Consider the following 16,191-nt stretch of genomic DNA (forward strand, 5'->3'; position numbering starts at 1 on the left):
ACATTGGGATGGGTGTCGTTCAGTCAACTAGATTTTGTTGATTAAAAAACTACAAATCCCTTTAAAGACCTTGTGGTGTGAATGTGACCTATGGTTTTTGTAGTTTTATTTACCTACGTGCCCAGATGTGTTTGCGGTCTCAAGATGTTTTGGACTATCATTGACAAAGAGCTGGAATGAAGTCCCGAAAAGCATGAAAACTGCGAAAACATTGCGGTGCGTTGAAACATTTTGTGATGTTTGAAGTCAGAGATGGAAGTATCAGATTAATTGTTTCACTTTGAATGTGGTAAGTTGCATCATCGTTTCCCAACTGTATAACGGGGATTTATAGTATTTAGCAATCAAGCTAAAATGCAAACACATTCAAAGTTATACATGTATTCATTGTATGAACCACTGAAACAGTAGTTTGTTGTTGTAGACGTATTATAGCAGTTATGTAACTGTTTGCATTTGTTTAAAATTGTTTAATTATTTGCAGCTTGGGCACAAAGTGTTCATGAAGATGTGATTCATATACTTTACTTAGTGATATATCTACCAATCCAAACCCACCACATACAATCTAAAAAAACAAACTGTAAACATAGTTATTTAGGCACGGTGTGCCTTAAGTTTTTTTTTTTTTTTTAAAGTGTGAGCTGATAGAATTGTTTCTTATTGTTGTACAGTTTTTGATCCTATTTGTTTTATATATGCATACGCATATACAGGGTCTCAAACTGAGCTCAGATTTGCTAAACTACCAGTGTTCGAGATATCATGTAGAAGTAAAACAAATGTCACTAATTTCTCCCAAAATGTAAATATAAGAGCTTTGTTATCCAGATTAAGCATCATCACAAATAATTGGTGCCCGGTGTGATTTCTTTTGAATGTTTTAATATTTAAATTATACACAACAGAGAACTTCCGTTACATTTCAATCTCGTTTTTCAGCCAAGTTTGTCAACTATTTATTGCATATATTTAGCGGAATGTGGATCAACAGACTACCAGGATGTGTCAAAAATAAATATGGCAGATTAAATTTATATTAATCTTATCATATGATATTACATAGCTGTCAGCTGTAATTAGTAAAAAATAAAAATAAAACCTTTTCAATGTGTCAAAAAGTCAATGTGGGCTCTAGTTTCTTGCAAGACTCCAGTGTTGTTTTACCGTTTTATGTCAGTGCACTCCTGTAAGTCGGCCTTGGCATAATTCACACGTAATGTCTGGCACAGTAGGTCAGAGCAGGTGGTTTGTGCTCTGTGTGTGAGTGATCCGCTCTCTCTCCTGCAGAAGGCTAGATCAGAGCTGCTAGGGGGATCTGTGGCTACGCCAAGCCCAGCAAGGCTTCACTTAGCTGGGTAACATCTGCTGAGGCCTCCCCTGTCTCCTGGACTTCACCATGGTAAGAGACAAGTCAGAATAAGTATTGTATCAGTATTAGTATTGTATTATGTATTACGAGTTTTATATGTATACTTGATTTTTTTTTGTAATATAATTAATATTGACATAACAATAGTTTTCTAATTTTATTAAAAAGAAACTTTGCTGAGAGAAGTATCTTGCATATAACTGACACATTAATGCCTTTAGAGATTTGCTAAAAATTATTCTTTTTTTTTGTAAAATATTTTGTCACATTAACAACACGCATTTCACACAGTAATATAGCAGATGTGAATGTTAAATGCGGTTAATTAAAAGTTATAGCAGAACCTGAAGATTTCAGCCTTTGGCAAATGTAACTTTTCAGATATAATTTGTACCGTATTTTCCGGACTATAAGTCGCAATTTTTTTCATAGTTTGGCTGGTCCTGCGAATTATAGTCAGGGTCCGACTTATTTATCAAAATTAATTTGACATGAACCAAGAGTAATGAACCGAGAGAAAACATTACCGTCTACAGCCGCCAGAGGGCGCTCTATGCTGCTCAGTGCTCCTGTAGCCTACCACTGAGCAGCACAGAGCGCCCTCTCGCGGCTGTAGATGGTAATGTTTTCTCTTTGTTCTTGGTTTTAAATAAATGCGACTCATAGTCCAGTGCGACCTATATATGTTTTTTTCCTCATCATGACGTATTTTTGGACTGATGCGACTTATACTCAGGTGCGACTTATAGTCCAAAAAATACGGTAATTTGGGTATTCTCATTCTAAATCAGATACATATTTTTCTGACATAAATTACTTCATTATATACAGGTGCTTCTCAATAAATTAGAATGTTGAGGAAAAGTTAATTTATTTCAGTAATTCAACTCAGATTGTGAAACTCATGTATTAAATAAATTCAATGCACACAGACTGAAGTAGTTTAAGCCTTTGGTTCTTTTAATTGTGATGATTTGGCTTACAAAACCCACCAGTTCAAGATTTCAACAAACTAGAATAAATATAGAATATATTATAAATAAAACATTTAGTTGGCCTTCTGGAAAGTATGTTAATTTACTGTATATATACTCAATACTTGGTAGGGGCTCCTTTTGCTTTAATTATTGCCTCAATTCGGTGTGGCATGGAGGTGATCAGTTTGTGGCACTACTGAGGTGGTATGGAAGCCCAGGTTTCTTTGACAATGGGCTTCGGCTCATCTGCATTGTTTGGTCTCTTGTTTCTCATCTTCCTCTTGACAATACCCATAGATTCTCTATGGGGTTCAGGTCTGGTGAGTTTGCTGGCCAGTCAATCACACCAACACTGTGATCATTTACTCAACTTTTGGTGCTTTTGGCAGTGTGGGCAGGTGCCAAATCCTACTGGAAAATGAAATCAGCATCTTCAAAAAGCTGATCAGCAGAAGGAAGAATGAAGTGCTCCAAGATTTCTTAGTAAATCGATGCAGTGTCTTTGGTTTTCCAAAAACACAATGGACCAACAGCAGCAGATGACATTGCACTCCAAATCATCACAGACTGTGGAAACTTAACATTGGACTTCAAGTAACTTGGTCTATGAGTTTCTCCACCCTTCCTCCAGACTCTAGGACCTTGGTTTCCAAATGAAATACAAAACTTGCTCTCATCAAAAAAAAAAAAGGACTTTAGACCAATGGCAACCGGCCATTTCTTCTATTCCTTAGCCCAGGTAAGATGCTTCTGACGTTGTCTGTGGTACAGAAGTGACTTAACAAGAGTAATATGACAACTGTAGCCAACACTTCTGTGTGTGGTGGCTCTTGATGCCTTGACCCCAGCCTCAGTACATTCAGTACTCGGTACATTGTGAACTTCTCTAAAATTCTTGAATCCAGTTTCTTTGACAATCCCCATAAGGCTGCGGTTCTCTCAGTTGGTTGTGCATCTTTTTCTTCCACACTTTTTCGTTCCACTCAACTTTCTGATAACATGCTTGGATACAGCCCTCTGTGAACAGCCAGCTTATTGGCAATTCATTTTTGTGGCTTACACTCCTTTTGAAGGGTGTCCATGATTGTCAGAGACCATTTTGAAAGCTCAGGAAATCTTTGCAGGTGTTTTGAGTTGATTAGTTGATTGACATGTCATCATATTCTAATTTGTTGAGATCGTGAATTGGTGATTTTTTTGTTGAATGTGAGCCAAATCATCACAGTTAACAAAACCAAAGACTTGAATTTATTTCATTGAATTTATTTAATACATTAGTTTCACAATTTGAGTTGAATTACTGAAATGAACTTTAATTTATAAATTTATCGAGAAGCACCTGTATGTTTATTTTACTTAATATGAAATCTCTCTCTCTTTCTTTCTCTCTCTCTCTCTAAATATATAAACGTGTGTGTGCCACTTTAGTCTGACCCTTATGGGCCATTAACCTCAGCGTGTACAGTATGAAAGCAAACAACCTATTCAGTGGCCTCTATGTTGAATGTGACCCTTATATTAATATTTAATGAAGTGAAGGATAAGTGAATGTTTCTGAGGGAGGTTTGGCTCTCCCCAGGGTTAAATGAGCTGTTAATAATTCATGATGTGGTGATATTTATGGTTCTTTGAGCGAGTTAATAGAATAATGTACTTACTGACTGCACAGATAGAATAATACAGTTAACGCATGTGTTTTGCGAATAATGTAATTAGCATTTGTTCAAGAGGTCATCGCTGAGAGAGACAGCACACATGATCTGTAATGTTGAGGGGCCACACTATGTGTCGGTCATTGCGTTCTAACCTTATAAACACCCAACTGATTCAAATCTTGTTTCATCTTTTTCTTTTCCACTGTCTTTCTCTCTTCTTCTCATTTCCCCCCTCTCTTGCTCTCTCTCATTGATTTTCTGTTTGTTTTTCAATCACATTATTTCCCGCACACAGCGGTGTAGCCAGCGGCTAAATGGCCCCTCTCCTACTAATTGGACATTTAATTAGATCACAGATTTGGCCCAATTAGTCGCTGTGGGGAGGAGAGGAGATAGCCGGAGGGTCTGTGTGTGTCTGTGTACATGTTTATGTGGGTAGATGGTGAAGAGAGAAAGCGAGAAACAGAGAGACAGAGAAGGGGGAGCGCAAGAGAAAGAATGGGAGGGTGGAAAAGAGATATCTCTCTGTAGGCAGCCTCATTAGAGATGTCAGAAAGGGTTTGCCATAATACTTCCCCCCTCACTATGAGTCTGGCCCCCAAGAGACCTATCAGAGCAACACAGCCCAAGTGTGCTTTGGGGACTCCGACCGTGTCGTCTCTCAGTCTTAGGATCAGTTCAAATAACTGCTGTGCTACATTAGAGAGCCACCACCAGCCTTAGTTTGTCAGTGTCTACTGCCATACCTTCATGAAAACAAACCAAGGGCAGGTGTTTTTTTTTTTTTTTGAGATGGCACTGATTTTTTTGTACTAAAAGTTCAGTTTAAATTATCATATCAAATTGGCAGCATAACATTTGTTTCTCATCAGCTCATTGTGGTCTCATAGAAGTCCTAAAGCATGGTGTGAATGAAAGGGAGTGCCTCCACATCACTGTGATTGGCTGATTATGCTGACAGTGAGATGATGGGTATGAAATGCATAGCAGTTGGACTCACTCAGGCCATCTTTGTCCACTTAACCTGCTTGGTTATGACATTACTACTTTCAGTAACATTTGAATTGAACACTGGTGTCAAAAGTATTCACATTCATTACTCAAGTAGAAGTATAGATACTAGGGTTTATAAAGACGTTTGTAGAAGTTGAAGTATAAACTCAAGTGTACAAATACTGGTTTCAAAACTACTTAAAGTATAAAAGTTAAAGTAATGTAAGGAAAAAAAATTCCACTAAGAACAAAAGCTAAGGCCGCGCCACAGGGGCCTGTTGTGCACTACCCCACCTCCTCAAAAAACATTTTTCTAAAGGCCATAGGCCATAATGACTATAATGTTATATTAAAATGTTCATGTTGAAAAATTTGGGATGCACTAGGCTACCTGTTTCAGCCACATATATGCCCATTGAAAATGAACACACTTTAGTACAATGCAAATACATTAAAGAACTAGAGATATGATGACTAGTTGTCTATAAGTATTGTGGTGCAAAAAGTCAGAGGCATGTCATCAATAACCTTTAATGAAATGTAAATGTACATCCAAGCTTAGCTGCCGGAATCTGCGAGGGCAATGGACAAGAACATTGGTGTACCCAGGGCAGGCTTAGTAAAATAACTCTTGTATGGTTGTCTATTTACAATAAAAAATAGTGCTGTAAAAATAAACAATTAATCCAAGTGATTAATAAAAAAATAAAAATGAAAAATAACTCATAATCCTGATACCTTCTTGATTGATACCTTCCTGTATTCGCTGCATACGTCTGCTATGTCCAGTGTTCGGGGGGTAACGAGTTACAAAGTTGGTATAGTCTACTTATCACAACATTGTCAATCGCGTTGTCTCGCGGCTGTAGATGGTAATGTTTTCTCTTGGTTCATTTCTCTTGGTTCATGTCAAATTAATTTTGATAAATAGGTCGCACCTGACTATAAGTCGCAGGATCAGCCAAACTATGAAAAAAAAGTGTGACTTATAGTCCGGAAAATATGGTATATAGGACAGTATATATCAAATAGAAATAGGACTCACAGCCGAAATTAATAATTTCTTTAATTTAATTTCTCTTGAAAGCCCCTGCTTGGAGCATCTCACAGCGTTGCCGATAAATAAATTGTCAGATTTCATTGTATGATGTTGGTCTGCCTGTTATTTGGTCTCTTCAAGAATGACTGTATTTCTCATGCCAACAAGAGCCTGTGTGGAGGAACAGGACCTGGTCTAAAGACATGCCTGTCCCAGTTTTCTTCCTTCTGTGAAGGTTCATGTTCATCCATCTGAGCACATTATGTCATGTGGTGTTTAGTCCTCATCAGCTCTAATCCAGTCATTTTCAGAACAGGTCACTTTTCAAAAGGTTTCTAATCAGGCCCCAGCGAGAATTGAACTCGCGACCCCTGGTTTACAAGACCAGTGCTCTAACCACTGAGCTATGGAGCCTCACCTGTTCTTGTCTTGTCCTTATTACAATATGAAAGGTGCTGTCAATCTTTGTGCATCTGTAAGGGTGTGCCTGGCATACCAGAAGTGAGCACAAGTCACGTGATCAACTATCCAGTACAGTCCTTCTTACATCACAGACATCAAGTCAGTCATATCGCAAGAGGAGCAAGTTATGACATTTTGATTTATGATTACAAGGTTGTGACGTAGACATGTAGGGGCGTGTTAGAATGAGGCATTTTAGGAGGGCGTTTTTGAATCTTAACTTTTATAAAGAATATCTATTTAGTAATATATCTATTTAGATTTGAGACTTTTAGTCTTTGCAACTTTACAGATCTTCTTTATGCACCAAGAGCTTGAAACACTCCAAAGAGAAAGGACAAATTTTAAATTAAAATTAAATTAAATGTATGCATTTAGCAGACGCTTTTATCCAAAGCGACTTACAGTGCATTCAGGCTATAAATTTTTACCTATCATGTGTTCCCAGGGAATCAAATCCCCAACCTTGAGCTTAATAGCGCAATGCTCTACCAATTGAGCTGGAACAGGAACACTTTTTTTTTTTTTTTTTACATTTTAGATTGCATCATATGACCCCTTTAATACCAATATTGAATTGTGTGTGTGTGTGTGTGTAAACAGAACTCTTAAATGCACCTTTTCACCACTTATTTTCATGCATTTATGTGCAATGTGCTATACATCTTAGATACACATACACATGTTAGACAGTGCGTATTATTTAATAGCGCATAAGTTTTTGTTGGGACTGACATCTTTGGAACTGCATAATTGCATTACATTGCCCATTGGAAGCCACACCTCCTTCACCAGAGGGGCTCATTTGTCGCTTGGCATAATGGGAAACAACACTAATGAGACACAAGGTGATCATGTCACTCAAGACACACTGCGGATGGCATCCGCTGGGATGCTTGCATGCATTCACAGCTTGGAGCCCTTTCTCCTTAGAGAAACTATGGAGGATTTGCCCTCTGGGCATTAGATGAAAGGACCGATGTCTCTCAGCAAGATACTTAGAAGGGATTTGAGAAAAAAAAGCTGTGTTTTTGGAAAGCGATAGGATGATGTGAATCATACAGATTTGCTATTGCAATGCCAGATACCGCATTACTGACAAATGTGCACACAGCTCAACTTCTGACCCTGTTGTGGTTTGTTCTTCATTATTCTTAATTTTTTCTTCTTCTATGTCTCTCTTTCTCCCTAAATCCTGACTCAGCTGGTTGTTCAATAAGATGCTGGCGGGGAGTCATTTGGCTGGGCTAGACAAGCGGGATGCTTGCCTACACACACACACACACACACACACACACACACACACACACATTTAAGATGAAGTGCTCTCCTTTGTGTGCACATTGCATGAATCCTTAATGTGTTCCAGAGTTTCAATGGAAAAATGGAAATCTATTTTGTTTCTCTATAAAACACATTCGTTCACTTTGTCTGAAACTTTATTTTAATTATAAAAGTTATTTTCACTTAATAAACAAATATGACAGATACTGTATTTTTTAATTCGTTTTAATGTTATTAAATTGAATTGTTAGCTAGTTAAGATAATTTGCTCTTGAATTTGAAGCTGTAATATTCTACATTAGCAAAGATTGCAAATTAAATTAGTCAAAAGAGTATGCACCGCTCAAATGATCCTCAATAGAATGCCACTATAATTTATAATTGATTTCATCTCTCCGTTTTTTAAAATGGATTTAAAAACATAGTAATGTTGAAAATTAGCAGAAAAATACCTGAAAAAAGAAAAAAGTCTGAATCCCTTTTATTTTACGTTTGAGAGAAAATCTTTTGATTTGTATGCCAGGCATTTTTGTTGTTAAGCCCCAGTGTGTGTGTTTATGTGTGCATCCTAGTCTGGAGGAAATTGAAGAAAGCTTGTGATTGATATGAGCGAAGCCTCCATAAAAACCTTCTCTCACGGAAAATCACTTCCCACGCGATCACACTACCGTGCAGTCGGACACAAACACGCTCGAAAATACACATACAGATAGAGCTCTTCCCTCACATACTTTTCTCAAAGGCATCCCCCTGCTGTTTTTTTCCACATTGTGATTCCAAAAGCAGACTGTGTGTGTGTGTGTGTGTGTGTGTGTGTGTGTGTGTGTGTGTGTGTGTGTGTGTGTGCGGTTTTTTTTTTGTGATGTCTGATTTCCTTCGTTAAACTACGTGGAGTCATATAAAGTGGAATTACAGTGTATCGGAGAGCATTTAAAGGCTTTAATCAGAACATACACACACAAACACACATGCTACTGCAGTAGTTGTAACTCTTAGTAGTTTTATGAGTCTGCATTAACTAACCCCAATTACCCTCTCATGATGTGCGTGAGAACAGAGAGGCTAATTAGTTGAGTGTGTGTGACGGGAAAGAATAGCAAAAAAAAGGGGGAATTGCATGAATGGGTTATAGTGCTCATTGAAAAAGTCATTTCTGCGGTCATAAACACGCTTCACACACATTTAGTGTGGATTTGTGTATGTAATTGATTTTTTTTTTAATCTCTTGCAATATTGATGAGCATGAATAAGAGATGAGTTGGGCAGGGTATGTCCCAGAGGGGGATTTGCCCCCTCCCTGCTTCTTCCTGTATGAGGATTACCCAGCATTCCGGCTGAACCACTGCGAGTGGATGTAATGGTTGGTTTGGTCACCATTCAAAGCTCATTTCAGAAATAGTGAGTTTAGATTCAAGCCCTATAATCGTGATGTTTAGCCTCTGTGTGAGCACATTGCGTGACTGCTGATGTGTGTGTGTGTGTGTGTGTGTGTGTGTGCACCAGGCGATGCTGCTCCCCCAGAATCCATCTCAGGTGCATGCAGCTGCTGTGAATGGAGACAAGAACACCTTACAGAGACTGATCTCAGGTATCACTTATATCCCAGTGCTCATAATGCTCTTCACTATTAATTCATTTTAAGGCTGTTCATTATATAAGACACTGTATAAATGTTTGTGATTAGTAGTTTTTTTGAAAGAAGTTTCTTATGCTCACCAAAGCTGCATATATCTGATCAAAAATACAGTAAAAACAGTAATATGAATACAAGTAATATGTTTAATGTTTTATGTATTTATGTATCCTATGATGGCAAAGTTGCCTTTTTTTAGTGATTCATTGTCACATGATTCTTCAGAAATCATTCTAATAAGCTGATTTGTTGTTAAAGAAGTCATATGATGCTTTTTTAAAGATCATTATTTTGTGTATTTGGTGTAATAGAATATGTTGACATGGTTTAATGTTCAAAGAACAAATTATTTTTAAAATACTGTACATTATTGTAAGTCCTCTATGTCCTGCCTTTTTCAAATGCGTCGTTTTCTACAAAGTCCCTCCTTCCGACAAGCACAGTCTGCTCTGATTGGCCAACTGACCCAGTGCATTGTGATTGGCCGAACACCGCAAGCACTCGTTGGAAATACAATGCCCCTTTCCATAATCGCGAGCTTCTTCTTTCAAAATAAATGTAAAGACAGTTAATAATGTCCTTAGTTTTACCATCAGTTCAAGCCTGAAAGGGGAACAGAGCCCCATTACAGACACAGTGATGAAGCTCATATGTGTTTATAGTACACAAGCCACAGACGGTTAAGATAGCTGACTCAACTGTGTGACCCTCTCTCTCTCTCTCTCTCTCTCTCTGTCACACACACACACACACACGCGACATGTAAAACTCCACATTTGAACGGTTAATAGCAAATACTTAAACTAATATAACCGCTTTAAAAAAAAGGTCTTATTAATGTTGCAAACAGTTGTTCTGCTTAACGTTTTTGCTGAAATCATGATATTTTTTTCAGGATTCTTTGATGAATAAAAGTTTTTAAAAAAATGCATATATTATGAATTTAATGGTACTTTTGATTAATGCATCCTTGCTGAATAAAAGTATTAATAATAATAAAAAAAACCTTACTGATCATAAAGATTACAGATTTTTTAATGGTAGTGCATATTTTTCATCCTCATGATGATATTCAGTATGTACTTTCCCTTTGAAATAGCTTAAAGGGTTAGTTTACCCAAAAATGAAAATTAAGCCATAAATTATTCACCCTGAAGTCATCCTAGGTGTATATGACTTTTTTTCTTTCAGACAAATCCAGTTGGAGTTATTTTTCAAAACTGTCTTTGATCTTTCAAACTGTTTGATGCAACTCAGCGGGTGTTGCATGTATCGGTTCATGAGAAGTTAAATAAAAAGTGTCTCACGTGGCTCCGGGGGTGAACAAAGGCCTCCTGAAATGAGTGGCATCAAACAGCTTGAAAGATCAAAGACAAATTTTTAAATAACTCCGACCTGATTAGTATGAAAGAAGAAAGTCATATACATCTAGGATGACTTCAAGGTGAGTAATTAATAGGCTAATTTTCATTTTTGGGTGAACTAACCCTTTAAGAACTGTATATTATTAAACCAAAAAGTCATTGTACGAAGTACATTCAAAATTTTTTATATGGGAAGTAAAATGTATTGAAAACCTATTTAAAAAAAAATCTAAATTAAATTAGGAATACTATTTATTGATTTTCATTTATATACATAATACTTTTGAAGAATTCTTACTGAATAGCAAGACCATATTTCTGGACCACTGAAGTACATTCTTGAATATAAATATATTCTCTGACATATTACATCTGCCATGTTGTATAGTCCTCAGACCATTAAGGTTTTTTATTTATTTTCATTGCTTTTCATGTACGATGTACTAACTACAACCATGTAATCAATTTATTTGGGTACCAACAAGTGCCATTTAGCAATTTATCGGGGGAAAAAAAATCTGTAAAAGAGCCTGCTTATCTCACAATTCTCATATTTTCGATTTTAACTCCATGGCCTTATGGGATAGCAAAGTGTAGGTTGGTTCACACTTCACATTACTTAAAGATGCAGTACATAACCTGGGTCGCATAAATCGTCATGAATATACTGTTAATATTCAATATATCACTCACTCATATTTCCTTTTATATTAAAGTGAGATTTCAGTAATAGGTTAAGGTTGACTAGGGTTATGTATGTGTGTGTGCTTTGTGTCTGCAGCAGAGTCTCGTCTGCGGGACAGTGAGGATCAGTTCGGCCGGACTCCTCTGATGTATTGTGTACTGGCCGACCGCTTGGACTGTGCAGAGGTGCTGCTTAAGGCTGGAGCAGCCGTCAACAACACTGACCACAGTCAGAGGACCGCACTGCACCTCGCAGCACAGAAGGTGGCACACACACACACACACACACACACACACACACACACACACACACACACACACACACACACACACACACACACACACACACACACACACACACACACACACAGCTGTCTGTCTCTGAGCTGACCCTTATTCTGATCAGTCACTCACTAAAGGTTGGTGTTGTTAGGGTTTACTGCCCTCTAGTGTTTGTTATGTTGACACATTTCTCCCAAAGATTTGAATATGAGAGTGCTTGTATGTGTGTTACGTTATTTTGACTTAATAAACCGGACAGTTTGAACGAGACAAGAGAAGAGGATTGGAAAGCAGAGCACAGTGGAGAGGAAAGGAGAAGAGTGTGAGAAGAGGAAGACAGGGAGGAACGGAATTGATGGGCAACACTCTGACATCTAGATCAATAAGAGCTGTAGCTCAGGGATTAACACTCTAATTGGGCTGGGAATAGAGACTGAGAACCCTGACACACACACACACACACATGAGGGCTCTCCCAGAATGTTTTACACGGGAGCTAAGGAGGCCTGGGAGGATACTTGATGAGAGGGGAGGGCTGCTCACACTCAGACACATTTCAGACCCTTTAGATGGATAAACAGCCGTCTCTACTCCAAAATCATGGCCCCTAAAATAACGTCCCTGGGTGACACAAAGCACTTTCTTCATCACTTTATTTCATTGTTTTGCTGTCTTTGGATACTTTGTAATTTAAGTCAAATGCAGATGAAGTATAGATAATTGGTCAGTTTATTGGAAAGTAGTGACAGATGTTTTTTCTGTGTGGTGATGTACAGTACATCCAGGTTAAACAGATTTTTGGTTGGATGGAGGCAGATCTGAATGCAAGCTTGAATTTGAATTTAAGATAGGGGCAGGGTTTAAGTGGACAAAATGTGACCCTGGACCACAAAACTAGTCGTCTTAAGTTACAAATTTTCTAAATTGAGATGTATACATATGTATATAAATCATTCATATGAAAGCTGAATAAATAAGCTTTCCATTGATGTATGGTTTGTTAGAATAGGACAATATTTGGTCGAGATACAATTATTTGAAAATCTGGAATCGGAGGTTCCGAAAAAAATCTAAATATAGAGAAAATCACCTTTGAAGTTATCCAGATAAGTCCTTAGCAATGCATATTACTAATCAAAAGTTAATTTTGATATATTTACAGTAGGAAATTTACAAAATATCTTCATGGAGCATGATCTTTACTGAATATCCTAATGATTTTTGGCATAGAAGAAAAATATATAATTTTGACCTATACAATGTATTTATGGATATTGCTACAAATAAACCCCAGTGGCTTAAGACTGGTATTGTGATCCAGGGTCACAAATAATTAGAGAAGTCCAGTATACATCACCAGAGAGAAGTCTGTTTTACTGGAAGACTTACTTTTTAATAAAAAATTGTGAGGTCTAAAATATTTCTAAAATGAAACTTATGCATGAATAAATTATTCACAATAAGATCAATAATATGTATTTAGGGAATGGATACTAGATAGAGCAAATTGTCATGTCATTAATGTTTTTTTTTTCAATACTCCCTCTGTCTACCATTGGTTGGGAAAACTGATAGTGTCACCTAAAATCATGTCAGTGTTGCTGTGTTGAGCTGGTTGAGATATTTTGGCAATGTTTTAATACCCCACAGTGTTTTTGTTGTTGTTGTTGTTTTACAAACTACTCAGAGGATGAGCCAATACATTAGAAATTAAGTTATGGAATCCCAAATAGGAGTATGTTTTCTTTAAAAAAAAAAAAAAAAAAACCTTCACAACCATTTATTTTCCCATTTTCTGCAAGAAATATAACAATGGGGAGTGAATTGAAATCATGTTCTTGTTGTATTTTTGATCAAAAACAATATTATTGTTAAGTATAATTACAGTTTACAAATTAAAAATTTATAATCTACTTGTTTGTGATCCTCCGGTCCTTACAAACAGACAAAAATAGTTACAATTTGTTGTTTTATTTTTATTATTATTTTTTTTTGCATGTACCCTATGCATGCTTTTCAGGGCAACGTGCGCTTCATGAAACTCTTACTGTCACGCCACGCCGATTGGCGGTTAAAGGACCTGGAAGAAATGACTCCATTACACCTGGCAACGCGACACTCGAGTTCCAAACCTCTGTCTCTGCTCCTCAAGCACATGGCACCTGGTGAGGTGGACACACAGGACAGGAATAAGGTACCAAACGTGGATACACACACTACACATTCTCACATATCCGTCGGCTTTTCTGTATATGGCTTGGGTGGGGATCAGGGGTGAATGTGAGGTTAGGTGCTATGTGTATGTGTGTGTGTGTGTGTGTGTGTGTGTGTGTGTGTGTGTGGGGGGGGGTGCATATATGTTGTAAAGCTGCAGGGGGACTCTGCACCCTCTGATGTTGCTCTGGTGGATATTAGCTCTGTTTAAATTGTCTAATAAAAGATATTTTTTTCAGAGCTGCTGCAAGAGCTTGCCAGGCACCTACAAGGCTCAGGGTCTCGTGGCAGTGTTAACCTTATGTGTGTGTGAAGTGACAATCACACACTCGCTGCATGCCAAAGATGTCTTCCACAAATCGCAGAGAGAAGACAGACCAACCCAATTTCACAACAAAGACAGTATGCATGGACAATAAGCTTTTTTCAACCTCAGAATGAAAAACAAAAAGTAACAATAATGTAAATACAATTGCAGAAACAAAGTCGCATTTAAAAGGAGTAGTCACAATTATGAGAAACAAAGTCACAATTGTTTAAAATAAAGTTGCAATCATGGAAAAAGTTACATTTTTGATAAAGTTTGCAATTGTGAGATATTAAGTTCCACTTACAAGAAATAAAGTGGCACATTTGCCACATGTATAACTGCATTTATTTGATCAAAAATACAGTAAAAATAGTGATATAGTGAAATGTTATTACAGTATTTCCTGTTAATATGTTGTAAAATATAATTTATTCCTGTGATAGAAAAGCTGAATCTCTCAGCAGCCATTATTCCAGTCTTCAGTGTCTCTAATTGGCAGATTTGGTCAAGAAACATTTAACCTTATTAACAATGTTGAAACAGTTGCTTAGTATTTTTGTGAAAACCAAGATAGGACAGGATTTATTTTAAATACAAAGTTTTTATAATATTCTAAATGTCTTTGAAAGAGATTTATAATGGTGGGCACGGCTGTTGTACTTTACTGTAATAGTTGAAATATTACATTATGAGCTATAATACAAGTAATAATAACAGCTATAGTGCTATAGTTAGTATTAGTAAACACAGAAGCTTTAGAGTAGATAAGTTGAAAGCAAAAGGAGAGGCTGGAGAGATGTGTATGTGGGCCCCGTGCTTTCTTGGGAAACACTGCTATCAACTGCTCCAGATTACCAGACCACATGCAGCTTTATTCACTTTGGCTCCAATTACTGTAAACATTCACCCCAGTTTACTTTCCGGTGATCTATGCACATACAGCGACTCTTTAGATACGCTGTCATTTAAAATCTCATTCCACAGACAAACTGCTACCAGGGTTATTAAGGCTTCTGTTTTAAATCATTATTCTTTGTGTGTGTATGGTTGTGATTACGCTAACATGAGTGTGTGTGTGTGTGTGTGTGTGCGTGCACACTGTGGTTGTATCAGTGCTTCCATTGAGTCACATAAGGGAGTTTTGTTTGCAGGCCTTTATCCGTCTGTTGGTTTTGCAATGATTTGATAAGCAGAATCGTGATTTCTCATGATGAGGCTTGTTTTGTGGCCAGATGCAGAAATAGATCATGTAGTGAGTCTTCTGTCTTCACTTTCCACATTGGTTGATTGTGCGTTTTATGGCTGGGGGAACTTGAGTGATGGATGAAGAGAAAAGGGTTTTGGTATCCTGTTGGTTTTTGTGGTGAAGCTGGCTGAGCAAGATGTTTAGCTGGTGAACCTTGTTAAAAGCTGGAGACCAGAATATATTTACATGGAATAATTAAGCAGACTCTTCATCTAAAGTGACTCAGAAATGAGCAAAAGCTCAAGCAATTTCTCAGACAGAAGCCAAAAATATTAGCATTACTGGCAAGGATGGATTTTGGCCAGGAGTCTTGAGCTGAGAGAGCCAAAGTCGTCTGACACACAGAAAAAAAAGCCATTGGAAATCTACAGCTGATATAGATAGACAAACACTGATTTTATGTGTTCGGCTGAGATTGCAAACCTACATCAATTCTAGTTTTCTTAGGCTTGCAAAATATAAAACTGGAATTATGAGAAAGTTGTATGTAGAGATATATTATATGAGAAAGTATGTAACCTAATTTTAAGTTTAATAAAAAAAAATGTAACGTAAGCATTTAATTTGAAATTAATTTACATTATCAGTTTTAACTTAAAGTTGTATATATTGTTTAAAATGTTTTAAATCTTACATTTTTTTTGATAATGCATAAAGCTTTAATTATTTTAAATGT

The 16,191-nt window shown here is 37.1% G+C and overlaps 1 protein-coding gene and 1 non-coding gene across 4 annotated transcripts in view; one reads left to right on the forward strand and one right to left on the reverse strand.

Annotated features, from left to right (window-relative positions):
* The first annotated feature begins 90 nt into the window (after nucleotides 1–90).
* invs (inversin) overlaps nucleotides 91–16,191 on the forward strand; it is a 28,270-nt gene continuing 12,169 nt past the window's right edge. For 2 of the 3 annotated variants that reach the window (XR_009423336.1, XM_059507913.1), the window contains exons 1-5: nucleotides 91–289; nucleotides 1,291–1,402; nucleotides 9,286–9,370; nucleotides 11,561–11,727; nucleotides 13,766–13,939. Coding sequence is in view for 2 of the 3 variants with exons in the window: in XM_059507913.1 (XP_059363896.1) it covers nucleotides 1,400–1,402; nucleotides 9,286–9,370; nucleotides 11,561–11,727; nucleotides 13,766–13,939 (429 nt within the window). In the remaining variant the exon portion in view is untranslated. Of the gene's footprint in view, nucleotides 290–1,290; nucleotides 1,403–9,285; nucleotides 9,371–11,560; nucleotides 11,728–13,765; nucleotides 13,940–14,198; nucleotides 14,362–16,191 lie in introns of those variants that run through there. The other variant, XM_059507914.1, reaches the window with a different exon arrangement.
* Nucleotides 6,378–6,450, reverse strand: trnat-ugu (transfer RNA threonine (anticodon UGU)). Its single transcript has one exon. It is a non-coding gene; the product is annotated as a tRNA-Thr (tRNA).

This window comes from Carassius carassius, chromosome 24 (assembly GCF_963082965.1).
Source record: "Carassius carassius chromosome 24, fCarCar2.1, whole genome shotgun sequence".
NCBI classification, from domain to species: Eukaryota; Metazoa; Chordata; class Actinopteri; order Cypriniformes; family Cyprinidae; genus Carassius; species Carassius carassius.